This window comes from Sminthopsis crassicaudata, chromosome 3, assembly GCF_048593235.1.
Source record: "Sminthopsis crassicaudata isolate SCR6 chromosome 3, ASM4859323v1, whole genome shotgun sequence".
NCBI classification, from domain to species: Eukaryota; Metazoa; Chordata; class Mammalia; order Dasyuromorphia; family Dasyuridae; genus Sminthopsis; species Sminthopsis crassicaudata.
This window is the reverse complement of record NC_133619.1, coordinates 624,195,475-624,213,785: the sequence shown is the minus strand read 5'-3', so window position 1 is coordinate 624,213,785 and position 18,311 is coordinate 624,195,475. Positions and strand designations below refer to the sequence as shown.

Genomic DNA, 18,311 nt, shown 5'->3' with positions numbered 1-18,311 from the left:
TTTGCTTTTCCACTTTCTCTCGCAGTCCTTCCTGCTGGCACTTAAGGGCAGGGCAGTGGCCAAGCCTGGAATCTGCTTCCTCAGCGCAGTGAAAGATCAGGGACTAATCTGTGCTTGGTCATTGCAGTGTGCATCTGGGACCGGGACCATGGGGAGCTGCTTTGAGAGCCGAGTGGTGGTGGTCTGTGAAAAGATGATGAGTCGCGCCTGCTGGGCCAAGTCCAAGCACCTCATCCACTCTAAGACTTTCCGGGGAATGACCCTCTTGCACCTGGCTGCAGCCCAGGGCTACGCCACACTGATCCAGACCCTCATCAAATGGCGGTAAGGCGTGTGCGGCTGGTGGGGAAGATGGGGAGGGAGGAACTCATGGCTCTTGTCCTGGAGCTTCCTTCCAGAAGGCCCACCCACAGAGAAGGCTTCATCTCTTGCCATTCCTTTAACTTCATAGAGTTGGAGAAAGCTCATCCTACCACTGTTTGTGGAGAGACTTAATGAATGCTTCCCTGGAAACACTCAGTCGGGGACTGATCCTAAGGCTGACTTCCTTGGTTTCCTGTAGGTTATGGCTACATGATGTATGGTTGGGCTATTGATAAATTGCCCAAATCACTAAGCCAATGCAACGTTTATTTCCAGGATGTTACATATCAGTTTTCGTTGTGAAAAGTTTTGATTTTGTCAGTCCTAAACAAATTCTGTCATAAGCTGAGTAATACCTGTTACTTCCTTACAGAACTAAGCATGCTGATAGCATTGATTTGGAATTGGAGGTTGACCCTTTGAATGTGGATCACTTCTCATGCACTCCCTTGGTAAGGAAGAAGAATGAATTTCTTAACTTGGAAGTGGGAATTTCCTGGTTCCACACTATTACATTTCATTCCTATATAGCATTTATTAAAATTATTTTTGATGTTTTTATTTTATATAATCCCATTAAGCTTGGCAATGGGAAAAAACCACAATTCTCAGAAGAAATTTGAGAGCACTACGGAGCCCATGAGGGTTGGCTAAACGACAGAGAGGTTTCAGAAAGGTTTCTGAAAAGGTTCCCTTCTTGTCACTGTACTTTTTAGATGTGGGCATGCGCCCTGGGACACATGGATGCTGCTATTGTGCTGTACAAATGGGACCGCCGAGCTATTTCTATTCCTGACTCCCTGGGAAGGCTGCCTCTGTCAATTGCCCGGTCCCGGGGTCACGTGAAATTGGCAGAGTGTCTGGAGCAGCTGCAGAGGGATGAGCAGGTTCAGCTCGGACAAAACCCCAGAATCCATTGCCCTCCAAGTGGAGAATCCAATACCAACAGCTGGATAGCCCAGTGGCATGGGGAAACCATCACTTCCTCAGAACCACAAAAGGGAATCACTGTTATTGCGAGTACAAATCCAGGTAAAAACAAACCGAAATAATCACCTCTTCAGGATTTTATTATTTGTTCCTCAGCATTTATTATGGTTTTTATTCTCTCTTGAAGTTTACTTGAAAGAACAATGTGTGTCATTCATGTAGATCCACTTCCTTTGCTGACTCTGCTTGTCCCTTTAGCTTTAGGAGCACCAGCTGCTCCCCTTTTACTCTCCCCACAAAATGTATAAAAGATAACAGGAAGTCTATGCACCTGCAGGAAATTCAAGTTTCCCAGAAGAGAATTGTCTAAGTATAGAGTATGTAGTTTAAAATGTTTAAATACTTGGGATAAGATTTTGAGTACTGACTTGGAGATTTGTCTCCCAAGTGCTTACTCTATGGGAGTTCTCGTTCCATTCCTGCTCCTGACTGCCCTTTCTGCTTTCCTTACAGAGCTAAGAAGACCTAGGTCTGAGCCCTCTAATTACTATAGCAGTGAGAGCCACAAAGATTATCCTGCTCCCAAAAAGCATAAATTGAACCCTGAGTACTTCCAGCCGAGACAGGAGAAACTGCTCTCCACTGCACTGAGTCTAGAACAACCAAGTATCAGAAAGCAGAGCCCCAGTTCCAAGCAATGTGTCTCTGAGACAATCAGCCCCACTGAAGGAATAAGGGATTATAGCCGGGAAGTCTCCCCTCACACTCCAGAGGCTGCAGGATTCCGAGGCTCTGGAGCTCAGCCTGGAGTCAAGTGGAACTCCAAAGACCTTTACATTGGTGTGTCTGCAGTGCAGGTAACAGGAAGCCAGAAGGGAGCCGGCGTAAGCAAGGACCCAGCACCACCCCGGCTTCGTCCACGGGAACAGATGAGTGTCCTAATGATGGCTGACAGAGAGATGGTAGATGCTGAGTTGTTGTCCTACCGAGACAACGTGGAGAATGAGGCTTGCTTGCAACACATGGATGACTTACAGGTCAGTGATGCTACCAGAGCCTTGCTGAGGCGAGGACACAGCTTCAGAGCTGGAGGGTCCTTGGCAGCCATCCAGTTGCACCCGTCCATAGAAGGAATCTCCTCTCTCAGACACATAAGTGTCTCTGGGACCTTCCCAGGAAGAGGACCCCACCTCCTTCTTAGGCAGCCCACTCTTCTTTTCAGTAGCTTTAATTACTGTCCAGTCTTTTGTGACATCAGGCTTAAGACTGACCAGTTTGTGACTTTCAGTCATTGTTTCTAGTTCTGTCCTCTGGAACCAAATAGAACATATCTAGTTTCTTCTCCCTTATGCTATACCTTGAAACGCTTGCAAGGCAGCCATCTTCCCCTCCCCTCAGCACAGTTTCTCAGCCAATCCTCACATAACCTAGACTCGGAAGGCCCTTCACCATCCTGACTGTCTCTATCTCCAGCTCATCAGCCCTTCTTAGAACCAAACACAGTCCTCCAGTAGGTCTATCTCAGGGCTGTCATTTTACAGATGAGGCTCAAACAGGTACCCAAGGTCACAGTGCAGCAACACTGGAATTTGAACTCAGGACCTCTAAATAAATCCAAAACACTCAGCTTTTCTTGATGGAACACCAGGTCAAAGATCATGGGATTATTTTACCCAGTGAAATGCTAAGAAATGCTAAGCAGTCTGACTGACCGATATGCACAAGAATATTCTTCTAGTTAATCTTCTCTGATGAATAGAATAGATTTCATGCTGTCAATCGCATCCTACACATATTTCAATGATATTGTGAACAGGATCCACAAACATTGTGAACTACCGCCAATTTAGAATTTCTGATATTATCCCCTCCTTCTTTGAAAACACACTCAACACCTCTTCAACCTTATTCCTGAAACAATGCCCCAGGTAGTCCCATTTTATTCAAAGAAACATTCACTATGGCTGATTTCCAAATGGAAAGCACTTATTACTTTATGGTCATGGGCCTAAGATATATGTATCTATATCAGAAAGCTTTCATTTGTATAAACGCTTGCATTAGCTTTTAGTTTTGTAAAAAAGGGAAAGGCCTGCTGATGTACTGGAACAATATTAGCCCCAGATGGTCAAGGCTAAAATACAAAACTATAGCCCCGTGGTGATTCCTTCTCTGACAGCAAATTGCAGGCACATTGAGAATCCTTTAGGTACACAAAATTTGCTCTTATGGATCCATGGAATGTGAACTGAAATTAATCCACAGTTGGGCTACCCAAATAGTTTTTCAATTTCCTAAAGTACAGTGTCTAAGAGGAACAAAAATAATAGATAATTTTCTAAAGTTTTCCAAATTTCAGTGTATTTTAGATTTTAACTCAATTGTTGTTGAAAGGTACTGTGAGGCAAGTAAAACACCCGTAATTCAAAGTTAACAGAGCTTTTTGGTTAAGTTACATGGGAGGATTGTATCCTATTGTGCTCCATAAAACATTAGTCACATCACTAAAATCCACTCAACATTTTGGGCTTATTTTGCTGGCCAAGTTATTTTTCCCTCTTAATGGCAGTCTTACAGTCTCCTGTGTGTATATTAGGAAGAATGATGCTCTCTACCTAGAAGTTAATGTTATATTATTTGCCAAGTGTCTTGGCCTCTTTGGGTGAGGTGCTATATAAATTCATAATATTATCATGCTGTTGTTGTTAGTCCCAGAGAGTATATTTTCAGGCTGGAGGTAATGTGATATGAGGCTATTAAATAAGGCTTCCATAACTAGAGGATGTCATTATCTTATTCTTGTTACACCACATCTCATTATAGTGCTACATTTTATATTTTTTGGCTTGTACTGAAAAAGACTTTGGAATACAAAGTTGTGGATTTGCTGCTTATGGAAAAGTTTATTTCAGAAACATCTTCTTAAATTCTGAATCATTCATTCAGCACATAATGATACTTCTTTCCCTCATCTAGTCTCAAATCAAAGATCACTGAGCCTAATATAATCTGTGTCTTTTGAGTGGTGTAAGAATCCTAACAGAACATGCTCTATGTTGTTTTTCCCCCTGCCTTTATTTACACCCTTCTCTCTGCAGAGCGTGAATTCCCTTCCACTCCCTCAATTCTGCATGTTTAAATTCTGTCTATTCTTAAATATCCCAGAATCATACTGTCTTGCCAAAACATAATCCCAGATGCCTTCAACAAGAAGAAATGGCTCCTTCTAAGCTTACATGGCCCTGTGTTTATACTTCCCATGTCATTTACTAGATTCAACCTTGGGTTATAGTTACTTATGTAAAAGACATTTTTAGTAGATGATAAACTCCCTGAAAGAAGAGAATATGTCTTAATTCATCTTTGTATCACCTTCAGTATCCAACATGGTACCTTGAGGTAGTGAGTATGTTATTTTATTACCTAACCAAGTGAATGAATCATTGAAATTATTTAAATTATATTGCCTTTCAGAGTTGATGATTCAGTGGGATTAGAGAAAATAGTGTAATCTATTAGTTTTTGTTGTTGTTCAGTCATGTCTAACTCTTCATGACCCCAGTGGGAGTTTTCTTGGGATGATTTGTCATTTCCTTCTCCAGCTGATTTTACCAGTGAGGAAACTGAGGCAAACAAGGTAAGTGACCTTCCCAGGGTCACACAGTTAGTAAGTGTCTGAGGCTGGATTTGAACTCAAAATGAGTCTTCCTGACTCCAGACCTGACTGTCCATGAAAGTGCCCCCATAATCTGTTGGGCAGTCAGGCAAAATAGTCAGTAGAGCCCTGAGCCTAGAGCCAAGAAGACCTAGTTCAAATCCAGCCTCAAACACCTACTGGATAGGTGACCAAAGGCAAGTCACTTAATCTCAACTATAAAATGGGGGTAATATATAGCACTACTTCCTAAGACTGCTGTGAAGACCAAATAAGATAATAATTATAAAATGCTGAGTACAGGGAAAGCACTTAATAAATTCTTGTTTCCTTCCTCTGAAATAGTATTATTCTTATAATAATAAAGTAAGTTCTTACTTAGGAATTTTACATTCCTAGATGTAAGTATTTTCCCTACTATCAGGGTTTTCATTATTTTTTTCAGAAATTCTCATTTTGTTAAGTCACCAGATCAAGTCCTGTGGTTTCACTCCTGTAGAAATTCCTTCCACCTAACCCATAATTTAGCCTCAGGGAGGTGCCGGTGGCCTGGGAAGTTAAGTGATTTGTCCATAATCATACACTTCATAAGTGCAGGCAGGAACACTTAAGTGTTTCATCATTCAAAGTTCCACATTCTTTCTAATATCCCACTGTGCCATTTTCTTATAATGATATTTTTATAAATTAGACAAAAATAACATCCTCAGAAATGACTAAATAATCATCAGCATATTCCAGAAATCTCACTTTATCTTTAACAAAACTTATTCATCAGCTTGCAAGAAACTGTGAGAATTAATTTTTTTAATGAGACAATAAAAATTTTTTTGAGTCAAATCACTAGAATAACATTAGCAGGTATTTTCTAGCATGCCCCAATCTGATTCAGATCAAAGAACTTTACAGAATAGGTTCATCCATGCTATTTAGCCCTTATTGGTAGATTCTGAGATAAGAAGAGCAAAAGTTGTTAGAGAAAGATGGAAAACTAGAGATGAAAATCTAGTTAAGAGATTTTCAGTTAAGACCTATAATCTTGAAATAGGATCCTAGGGTCTCTGCACATTCAAAATAATGCTGAATAATCCTTGTAAAATGATTCCCTAACCATTGGACTAGAAAGATGGAAAAGACATAAATCCCTTGAATTGAGATGTCAGACCCTTGTTTTCTTCTTCCAAGGTAAATATGATGACCTTGGCAGAACACATTATTGAGGCAACACCTGACCGGATCAAGCGAGAGAATTTTGTGCCCTTGGAGCCCACAGCAGCGGAGAGGACAGATGCTGCAGCCATTAGCAGCACAATGAGCTGGCTGGCCAGTTACCTTGCTGATGTCGATCATCTACCAACTGCTGCACAGATCAGGTCAGTTGACCCTCCCCCTCCACCCCACATAACTGAAATTCAACAAATTCATATGTTTAAATGATAGGATGGTTTGTTGGGGAAACTTCTATCTATTCTCTTGATTCTATGAATTGGGGAAAAGGGCAAAAAATGACATTGGAACAAATTCAGAAAAGAGCTTTTAAAATGTTAGGGACCCTGTTTCAAGGCATCACTCCCTTCTAGGAAAATACAATATAGTTCAAAGAGAAGTCCTGCCCCAACACATACTAACTGCATGATTTAATTCTATGTGCCTGGGGTATGGCTTAACTATAGTAGTCAAGCAAGCTTCCACATTGGGAGTTATCTGTATATACGAAATGACAAGTTGGGCCCCCACCTCAAATTCCAATAATATTATATAATTAATTTTTACATTTGTTCTTTTCACGTGCATAACTTTCTCCTCAACTCAACTGTAAACTTCTTGAGGACAAGGACTGTGTCTTACACTTGTGTGTGTCTACCACAAAACAACTAATTCCAGCACATAATCCATACTCAGTAAATATTTGAGTCAAATTGCAAGATAGTGAAAAAAACAAATATGTACTTTGCCATAAAACTGTAGGAAGTATATTTTTAAGTCTGCAATATTTTTATACTTTTTTTCTGTAGTTTTGAGAAATAAAATTATTTCTTTCATATACTATCTTTTCCATTAAAATTCAATTAGCAAGATCACAGATAACTCCTACAAGTCATCATATTAATTTACTATTCTGCTTATTTATCTTTTTTTCAGAACTCTATATAATGAGCCCTTGACCCCTTCTTCTAACACCAGCTTGAGCCCTGTAGGCTCACCAAACAGTGAAATGGCATTTGAGAAACCAAGCCTTCCCTCAGCAGCAGACTGGTCTGAATTCCTGAGTGCATCCACCAGTGAAAAGGTAGAAAATGAGTTTGCTCAGTTAACTCTGTCTGATCATGAGCAGAGAGAACTCTATGAAGCTGCCAAGCTTGTCCAGACAGCTTTCAGAAAATACAAGGTAAGAGTCTTCCCTCAGCTGATCTCATCAATTAAGACAGTGAAAGACCTTAATATGCCTCCCATCCTCTGGGGCTCTTGGCCACTTCCTCCCATAAATCTAACAGAAGGGATCCACCAATGTGTGATTGATCTTCTTTGATTTCTTCCAATGTTGAAAGGTTGCCAGTGTAGCCCCCAGCTATCCACCTGTTATCCTTCATCCTTTTCACATCATCAACCCATCTTCTCTTCCTATCATACAATTTATTCCTATTTTTCATTGGCATTATGTTACAGCCTATTCATGCCAACAGTGCACTTCTCCATAGTCATCTATGAGATCAACTCATTTCTAGTTGTTCAGTGACTTTTATTCCATGTTTTGCTGCTATATAGACATGAAAACTAATTATGAAACTGAAAAAAGGATTATTTCCTTAAGGACAAGATTAAGGGAATCAAAACAAGCCTTTAGTTTTGCGCATCCTTTCTTAAATGAAAGAAATGCTGCATTTTTCTCTCTTCTCTAACTCTTCAAAAATTGTATTTTTTAGATAGTGTAAAAATTTGACCTTAATACAGAGGGAAAGTTGCCATTGTTTTATCTGCTGTTAACAATAATAGACACAGACTAATTGATGATAACCTGCTATATATAATTATAAACTCAGAGAGGTAACCAGGATAGTCAAGGCCATACCATATGAGGAGCAGCTATAAGAACTAAGGTTGTTTACCCTAGAGGAGAGGAGATTTATGAGGGACATTTGATAAAAGTGTCTCATGAAGCAGGAAGACCTGAGTTCAAATCAAGTCCCAGACACTCATTAGCTGTGTGACCCTCTTTGCCTCGATCCACTGGAGAAGGAAATGGCCAATCCCTCCAGTATCCTTGCCAAGCAAATCCCACATGAAGTCATAAAGGGTCAGATACAACAAAACAACTGAACAACAACTCCTATTTTGGAAAAAATGGAGAGATGTGGACTAGGCAATAATAGTTTTAGATGGAGTCAAAACTGTTAAAGTCAAGGTAATTATCAAGATAAAGCAAGAAGTCCCTCGTGGAATACCCTAGGGATTTGTTCTTGGCTCTGTGTTATTTAATATGTCTTTATCAAAAACTCAAGACATCAATAGCCCACTCATCAAATCTGCACATGATATAAAACTGAATGTTAGCTAAATGATACCAAAAGACAGTCTACAACATTTGGTTGACTCTAATAATATGACATTCACTACAAGCAAATATAAAGTCCCATCATTTATGTTCAAAGAACTAACCCCACAAGTACAGACTGTGGGAGGCCTGGTTACAAAGCAATTTATATTAAAAAGATGTAGGGCTTTTATAGCCTGCAGCTCAAGAAGAGCCATCAGTTTAAAGTGACCACCAAGAAAGCTAATGCAGTTTTGGGCTCCATTAGCAGTTCATCTTTCAGAAAGAAGGCAGTGAGTATTTCTCTGTACAGCCAGACTCCACCTGGAGTATTGCGCAGAATTGGGGGTACCACAGTATAAGAAAATCATTGTTATTATGGAGAGGACAAAGGAAGACAGCCAGAAGTTGAAAGACCTCAAGTCTATGTCAATAAGTTAAATAGAGAACAGGATGAAAAAGCTGGGACTATTTAGCCTGGGGGAAAAGACCCAAGAGGGACATCATAGTGGGCTTCAGACATTTGAACAATTGCCATGTGAAAGAGGGATCAGCCTTGTGCTGCTTGGCCTAGGGGAGCTGAATCAGGAGCAATGGATACGAGTCACAGGGACCCAGCAGTTAGCCAAGTCTCCTAAAAGTGAGTGCTGCAAATTAGAATGGGCACCTCAGATGGAGGTGGATTCCCCTCACCCAGGTCTTTAAGCAATGGTGGAAGCCTGTCAGGTTTGACACGCTAAGGATTCATTTCATATATAAATAGGAATCCACTGGGGGTCATCTAGTTCTCAGCCTCTGGCACGATCCCTGTCTTCAAAGATCTGGAGATCTTTGGAAGAACTGGACTTGTTGCTTATTACTCATCCCAGTAGGCAGAAACAGGAGGAGTGGGCGCAAGTTACAAAAAGGCAGATTTAGGCTTGGTTTTCCTTATTTGTGCTTAGTATAAATTTTGTATGGGATCCATACAATGTGGGATCCAAGTTCATATTGGATTTTAATTAGTTTGAATAACAGAATTACATAATTTTCAGAAGACTTTGAAGCTGACATTTCTAGACACAGTTTTTCCTCTTCAGCTGAATGAAGACATTGCTATTTCCTTCTTTTCTTCTTATATTTTAGGGTCGTCCCTTACAGGAACAGCAGGAAGTCGCTGCTGCTGTCATTCAACGTTGTTACAGAAAATACAAACAGGTAAACAAGCTTTGCTTCATAAAAGGAAATAACACTTCACTAAAAGCAACACTTCACTAAAAGTTGCTAAGGACTTATATGTGACTTGGCAAGTCAGCACTATTTCCAAGGCTTATAAAAGATACTTCATTAGGATTGTCTTGATAAATAGTAAGGGACAATATCTGAAAGAAATAAAAATGACCCACCTCTAGGCAAATTTTTATGTCTCAAAAGGATTTTAGTCTAAATGTATCACCCTTTTAAAATAAAATCATCTCCTTGACATATAATCTTGATACTAAAAAATTATATAATTTCATTTAAAGCAACTGAGAAGTGCTATATTTTAGTTTTGCTTATAAACTCTCATTAATGAATTCTACATAATGTTATATAAAGCAAATACTATCAAATAGTTCTGAACTCTGATTTATATATGTTTTAATAATAGCTTTTTGATTTTCAAAATATATGCAAAGATGGTTTTTAATATTCACCTTGCAAAAAAATTGTGTTCAATGTTTTCCCCTCTCCCTCTTCCCTCTCCTAGACAGCAAGTAATCCAAGATAGGTTACATGTGCAATTCTTCTAAATATATTTCCACATTTATCATGTTGCACAAGAAAAATCAGATCAAAAAGGAAAAAAAATGATAGAGAAAAAAAACAAGCAAGCAAACAACAATAACAACAAAGGTGAAAATACTATATTATGATCCACACTCAGTCCCCCACAGTCCTCCTTCTATAGCTCTTTCCAACACAAGTCTATAGAAATTGGCCTGAATCAGCTCATTGTTGAAAACAACAAATTTCATCACAGTTGATATCTGATTTATACCTCATTTTTTCCATTATATATAGAAATTAATAATGTCTGCTGTTCTATAGTCTCACAAGAAGAGTCACAAGAGTAATAACAAAAATATTAAATTATCTTTACTGATTCCCTCAAATAAAAGACAAGATGAATATTAAATATTTTAGTTACCAAACTACATAATAGTCCTTATTGCATCATGCCTTCCCACAAAAAAAAGGCCACCTTAAGTTAAACTGAATATAAAGTCTAGCTTTTGTTCCTCCAAGTCAATCTTTCCTTATATTTTAATTTCTATTATCAGGGACCTAAAAACAGCCACAAGCAAATGGAGTAGAATTCTAGCTCTAAATACTTGTTACTTCATTTGATGATCTACTGGATTTTATATTGACTTCCTCAAATGAATCAAGTGATGGTTCAGATTGACTTCTAAATATAATAATATATGCTGAATATCATAAATACATATAATTAAAGACTACATTCAATATAATATGTATACTATATGTAATAATACTTTGAATCATATAGCCAGTATCATCTTATGCACAAATCTTTGAATCTTCTAGTAATTTTTTTTTATTAATCTAAAAAAAAAAAAACTAAATAAAACCTATGTAAGTGGAGATCTCCTTCATATCCCAAAATACAAACACAAGTCATCCAAAATGAATGTTCCAACTCAGCCTGAGATAATATATTCCTGTCAAGAAAAATAGTTACTATAGCCTCTCTATTCTTCTGTCAAGGAATTTCCATTGCCAAACCAACCAAATTTATTAGCTTTTGCTCACAAAAACTGTGTTTCTTTTCCAGCTTTCTACAGTATTCCTAAGAGACGGTATTTAGCCATACTTAATTCCTTTCCCAAACAGAAAAGATACCTTTCCTTTATGATCAATTAATGTTCTTTAAAATGTTAAGGCATCTATTAAACCAAAAGAAGCCAGTTAATTCTAGATCATATGAGCCATAATTTATTTTTAACTTGTCCCTGAGAAATGATACAAGAGCCTGGATTATCTGGATTTTTTTTAAGCTACATACCAATTTTTTTTAGCTTCAAACTTAATGCTTTTTGATTTTGAAATTGCCTTTTAAACTACTCTGTGACTTTAAAACACATAGGTAACACTCAGTAAGTATCTGTTGAATTGCATAAACATCAAACTTTTATGATTAGCTGGGTAGTTTGAAATAAAACATATTTCTGAGTTATGATTCTAATTCCTTGTGAAATTCAATATAGCTAATGGACAGAAGAATATTTTATAGGTAGGTATGTTAAGCAGGTTTTTCCTTTATTTCAAAGAAAAGGAAATTTTAAGTTTTATGACAAATCTACATAGAAACTCTTGGTTTTATGCTCTCTTGTTATGAATCATGGCTTCAGTTTCCAACAGGAATTACTTTAGTTTCATGTTGCAGGGCCAAGATGATTAGAAGGAGAAAAAAAATTCTCCAGGCAATATCCAGCTGAGTTCATGATCCCAGAAAATGAAGGCTTATTGTGTAAACGCTGACACCACAGTACCTTTAGTTCAGCAGCATGGAAGCTGCATTCTTTCTTATGTTGCAGGTGGGCTTCCCAGCATAGAGCAGCTGACACTCACAAACCAACGCTGAACATCTGGAATTACATCAAAATCATTTATTTTATAAAATAAAGTTAAGATAATATCCTTCCCCAACCAAAAAAAAAAAAAAAAAAAAAAAAGATGCTCTGAGAAATTTGTCTACAACCTTAGACGTTAATTTGGTCAGGTTAAATTAATTTTTGTTGGTAGCTTTATTGGTTCTGTTTTTTTCCTTTATAATTCACCAATCTAACATTAATCTTGTATTTTCTGTTTCTCCCCCAAGCTGACATGGATAGCCTTGAAGGTAACGAATAAACACAAATAACGCTTCCAACCATTCCACCAGAGTCAAAAATTTCACACTCATTATCAGCTACAGACAAAGTAGTTCCTTAGATGATTTAAGAGAGCAGCATCCAATGAGGACTGTATAGGGTGATCATACCACCTCACATCAGGGACACCTAACAACAGTGAACAACCTTTCTGAGTGTTCACTGTGTTGGAGTGATTTTTTTTAATTTAATAGAGAGGGGAGGGGGAGGTTTTATGAGCCAGTCTCAAAACACAAGAGACCATGATTACCAATCAGATGAGCCACTAAGGGCTTACCTTATCAGTTCATTAGATAAATACCCTAATGGGCCCTTTATGGTTCTGAAAATACAAAGTATACAGGGCAAAGTGTGGTCTGAATAACATAAATTCTAGAATATAAAGTGGTCTTCACTAAAAGAGGCTGGAACAAGGAAAGTATACCACAGGTTATAGCTAGAGTTGGAAAAGATCCATTGAAATAGTACTCTCCAACATTTCTTTAAAAAAAAAAAGTTTCCTTCTTCCATTTCACCTCATAATTCCAGAAGGAGTCTAACTGCAGGATATAAATTTATTTTCTTTTCAGTGGCAGAATGTGTTCTGGTAGGAAGAGGGCATTATCATAACCTTTCTGCAGAGACCCTTTTTGGCACAAGATATTTGGACGTGGCTTTCTTGAAAGACTGGGAGCTCTGGAATGTCCAGAGCTGAACATTAAAGACAAAAAAAAAAAAACCAGCCCTGGGATGTCCTAGCCTTTTATTTTGTGGACACATAGTAGGCAGGGTGGAAGAAGGCCAGTGTTTGGTTCCTATGCTGGATTCCTATGGCCCCATGATTATCTCAGGCTGTCCTGCCTTATTACTTCACCATCATCTTGTTCTTTGGGGTATTAATCATTGCAGGTGGAAACAGCTTTATTGAAGGTGTCAGCGTTTCACGATAATCCTTATATTTGGGAACTTGTGACTCAGCCAATAAAGTTCCTTATGGATAGAGAATTTTTTTAAAAGTGTTGATTACAAAGCAAATTATGTGGTTTGTAAAAATGGGAGGCACATGGGAAAGATTAGCTTAAATTCTATAAAAGTGATTTGATATTCTCATCTAACATCCAGAATTTTTCTGTCATATTTTCTAAAAATCCATAAATATTTAAGCCTGTTGCTGTGTAAAAATACTTTTGTGAAAATCACTAATAAATCTCTTGGGATTTGTGGAGGGAGAATACATTTAAAGCAGTATGTTGCCTGAGCTGGAATTTTTATTACATTTCGGAAAGGTAGGTGAAGAGATTCCTAGTAAGCCTTGGCAGTGATTAAGTGCCAACTGTCTACATTACAGTATGAAATGAGAGCTTCTCCTTTCTCACAGAGTGCATTCCAAGAAAACAAGGTTCCTCTTTCAGTGAGGGAAAAGTTTTCTTTCTCCTGTTACTACTTAGTTTGTTCTTGTCTCCTCTGCAGTATGCACTTTATAAAAAGATGACACAGGCTGCCATCCTTATCCAGAGCAAATTCCGAAGCTATTATGAGCAGAAAAGATTCCAGCAGAGCAGACGTGCTGCTGTGCTGATCCAACAGTACTACCGGAGCTACAAGGAATGTGGCAAAAGCAAGCAGAGCCGCAGAGCCGCTGCCCTGGTACAACAGAAGCTCAGGTGGGTTGGGTCCAGTCCCTAAGCAGAAGGGCTCCCGGCTCCCACAGCTCAGCGCCCTGAACTGGCCTGGGCTGGAGGCAGAGCTCATCACTGGCTGCTTTCAGGTATTGGTGTGGACTGTCAGTCTGCAAGGGACGTCTCCAAAACTAACTAGTTGGTACAGTAGCGTGATTTCAGAGCTGGACTCTAAAAGACAACAGCAAAGTTTGAGCCTGAAATGATGGGAATATCAAGTATTGTGTTTTAGAATTTGAGAAAATTTTGACAAAGAATTTAGTACAGAGAAACAATTAGTTAAGTTAGACTGATGATAACTTGAGAAACTGTGGTTCTTTTCTAAAAGATAAATTAACTTTTTAAAGAATTTTTTTAAAAAAACAAAGAAATTCCAAACTTGAGGAAATCCATTTTTATCCTAGGAAACTATACACCTCAGTAAATTCCAGTTAAATAATAGATTAAAACATTTTAAAAACAAGTTTTAAAAGATAGTATTATGTCAACCACTTAAAATGGAAGAAAATACACAGAAAACTGAGGCAAGATGCCTAGGATCACACAACTGAAGCCAGATTTGCACTCTTCCTGACTCTAGGACTATCCACTAAGTCACGTATCTGTAAAGTGCTTAGCACAGTACCTGGCACTTAGCATGTATTTAATAAATGCTTCTTTTCCATCATCTTCCCTTTTATCTTTGTAACCCCTGTGCTTTAGCATAGTATGTGAAATAAGGCATTCAATAAATATCTATAGGTATTTATAATTTATAGGAGGAATGGTTGAGTTCAAGTTAAATGTGCTTAAATCCATGTAAAAATTATAATAAAAATCATAAAGAAAACATATTTGAGAAAATAGTTATGGCAAACAGAAATTTGACATATATAATACAGCAGATCATTTTAAATGTACAAAATACCAGTAGACAAATGGTCAAAGGATATGAAAGATATTTTTCAAAAGAGAAAATATAGATACTAATAACCACTTGAAAAATGCCTAGGTTTTTTTTTTTTTTTAACAAAGAGAAACAAATTAAAACAACTTGAAGGAATTATTTCCAATTTATCAAATTGACAAAAACACCTTAAAGCAGTGAAATTTAGCATTGTCAGGGCATTCTCTGACTGTTGGTAGCAACTGTGCAGTGAGAGAATGTTCCAAAAAGTAATCTGGCATAAAAATTACAAAAATACTATTATCCCAAATTTCCATCACCAAGCATATACTATAAGAATGTTATCCAAAAAGAAAAAAAAAAGGGGGGGAATCTATTCAAAGCTTTTTATAACAGCATTATTTATTCTGGTTTAAAAAGACAAAATCAAAACTATATTCTAACTACATGGGAACAGTTACATGAATTGTAGTACATTGATATATGGAACAATTTAATGAAAAGTTTAAGAAACTTAAGGAAATCTCTAAGGAACTAAATGGTACAAATCAACAGAAATGGAGCCAGCAGATCAGGGTATACATGAAGGATGAATTCTACTTCCTCCCTACTCCTCATTCTCACCAAACTTTCTGAGATGAGAAATCAGTACATGATCACATGCAAGGAAAAAATGAAGGGATAAAGAATTACACACACAAAAAAAAATAACAGAAAAATAAGAACAGAATTAAATGAGAAGTTATATTTTTGAGAAATTTATTTAAATGTAGTTACAAAGGAAGTTTAATTAGTGGTCTTAATGTTTAATATCAGATTTATCATAAATCATTTTTAAAAGAAGTATGCTTAAAATGTTGGAGGACAATATCAGTTCTTTCACCAAAGTCAACTTGAAAGGAAGTCACCTAAGAATCTTTAAGAATCATCTTCATTTTTAGATTTTCTACAATCTCTTTTAGAGTCAAAGTGTTTACATGCTAATTTCTTTTGTCCTCCTTATAGATTAATTCATGCCTTACCATATAAGTATGTGTCTATAATGTCAAGCTCCCTAGATTAATTATTTAATTTTATATCTTTCACTAATGCTGACCCATTTTAAGCAAGACATAATTCAACAGTATGCTTTCTTTGATAGTAATATAGGCTGATTTTTTTTCAGGAGCAGTCTGCTAACCAAGAAGCAGGATCAAGCTGCTCGAAAGATAATGAGGTTTCTACGCCGCTGTCGCCACAGGTACATTAATCCCCATATTTATCTTATCCATCAAAAATAACAAAACGGACAATCTTTATCAAACAAGCTTCCAGCATCAACACAAAGCTAATTATCCCAGTAAATTACCAGGACAAATGTCTTCTAAAAGATTCTGGAATAACAGAACCATCCATGTAGGGAGCAATAAGTGAAATGTGGTAACTACTGAAAGGTAGGAAAAATAAAATTAATTTATCATATGTGCTTTTTGCTATTTATGTGGGATCCAAGGAACTTTCTGCCTGAGCCAAACTAACTTAATTCAAAGTTTCCATTTAATCCTTTGTTCTATACTGCTCATGTTCTCCATTCAACCTAAAATAACTGTACTCTTTGAACTGTGCACCAAAGTAGAAAACAAATGGATTTCCTGAATCTACAAGGAAAAGATTCCATTGAAGATTTCCATTTTAGAAGTGATTTCTGTGAAATAATTGATGTACTGTTGCCCTCTGCTGGATATAATATCAGATTCGCTCTTGGTCAAAACTGATTTTCTGATGGGATTGGGAGAAATAACATCAAAACCTAACAAGGAGGTAAAAGTACGGCTTAAATTATTGGGATGTTCTTAACCACTGGGAGGAAAACTGATGCATACTGGGAGACTGTACTCCCAAGAAACTAAGGAGACTCAATACCTTCTATAACAGTTTTTCTTTATTTCTTCAAATCTTGAGCTTTCCTTGAGAACTAGGCATACGTATTTGGTTTGTATTTGAAAAAAATATATACTTCATTTTATTTCCTTTACATAAGATTACTTTTGAGTTTTCTTCCTGATAGATACTAATTTATCAGAAGTAATTTGAGATCAGTTGCTTAGTGGATCTGTCTTAGGCTTTTCTCATGCAGAAGTATTTTTCTCAGACTATCAGAATCTTGGTTTTCTTATGGTTTATGAAGCCAATCTTTGTGAATAGCACTTAGGTCTCTTCTTAACATATATTAATGCAGAATTTGTTCTCTGTCATTCAATGGTTGGGTTTTCTAATTGTTTTCTGTGTAGTAGTGTAACTGCGATAATGGTGGATCTTTTCTCTCCTTGTGTTGAGTGATATGAAAGAATAATAGAAATAACAAGGCACTAATGACAATCTTCTGAAATGCAGGAAAATACAGAAATCTTATCTTATGGCCAAGTGTGATCATAAAGAGACTTTGGTTACACTTCATGCAAAATAAATAAATAAATAAACCTCATTAGTTTCTAATTATACCATACATAGAGCATTCATTATAGTAATCATAACCAAAGAAGGTAACAGATTTTCTTTGTTTAATGAAAATACCAAAATCTTCCATGTCTGGGTCCCTTAACAGCCGCTAAAGCTCCCCTTCTTTTCCTTCTCCCCCTGTAATACAGCAAATTTACCTGGGGGGAGGAGGAGAGATCCACAGGCAGTAAGCATTTTACAGTTAAATGCTCCCTTCTTGCATGTGATTAGCAAATATCTGAGACAAATGCAATATTTGCAAAAATAATCTCATCAGAATTTTCATGTTCTGAATTTGTACTTTCCCTTCATTTAATCCAGTTTTTTCCTCTTAAAAATCAGTGGGGTTGATCAAGATCACAAATCTAGATTTAATCACGTACCTCATTCCAGTTCCATTCTGACAAACCTGTCCCTAGACTTTGGCCTTGGTAAGTTGAGTGACTCTGAGATCAGAATGTAAATTAAATGATACAGTAAATATAAATGCTGGACTTGGATTTGAGATTAAATCCCAAATCAGCCACTTAAAACAATTGTGTGACTCTGGGCAAGTCACTCTTAACCTTTCTCAGTCTCAGTTTCCTCATTTGTAAGTTTCCTCATTTGGCCTCTGGGATCCTCTTCCAACTTTTAATTGGTTATTTTGTGGTCCTCTGAACCTTTCAGTGGCTTTAAAAATGGAAAGGCTGCATACAACATTATAGAAAAATTGAGCTCTCCAATCTCTCTCTCTCTCTCTCCTTTCTTTGAGAAAAGTAAGCTGGCCTATGATTGGTAGATATCCCATCTTGGACACCGGTGGGAGTGGGATGCTGATCAGATGATGCATCCTCTCAGGGCCTGCCAGAGTAACTCTGGAAGACTGAGTTGAAGAGAGGATGCTGACTTT

General features: G+C 37.3%; 1 protein-coding gene across 15 annotated transcripts in view; it reads left to right on the top strand.

Moving 5' to 3' along the window:
- CAMTA1 (calmodulin binding transcription activator 1) overlaps positions 1–18,311 on the top strand; it is a 129,072-nt gene that overhangs the window by 98,458 nt on the left and 12,303 nt on the right. For 10 of the 15 annotated variants that reach the window (XM_074306362.1, XM_074306373.1, XM_074306376.1 and 7 more), the window contains 10 exons: positions 128–324; positions 737–815; positions 1,080–1,395; positions 1,807–2,330; positions 6,134–6,321; positions 7,091–7,337; positions 9,606–9,677; positions 12,346–12,366; positions 13,847–14,040; positions 16,107–16,181. In XM_074306362.1, the coding sequence (XP_074162463.1) occupies positions 128–324; positions 737–815; positions 1,080–1,395; positions 1,807–2,330; positions 6,134–6,321; positions 7,091–7,337; positions 9,606–9,677; positions 12,346–12,366; positions 13,847–14,040; positions 16,107–16,181 (1,913 nt within the window). The remainder of the gene's footprint in view (positions 1–127; positions 325–736; positions 816–1,079; positions 1,396–1,806; positions 2,331–6,133; positions 6,322–7,090; positions 7,338–9,605; positions 9,678–12,345; positions 12,367–13,846; positions 14,041–16,106; positions 16,182–18,311) is intronic. The other 5 variants (XR_012488589.1, XM_074306363.1, XM_074306368.1 and 2 more) reach the window with 3 other exon arrangements.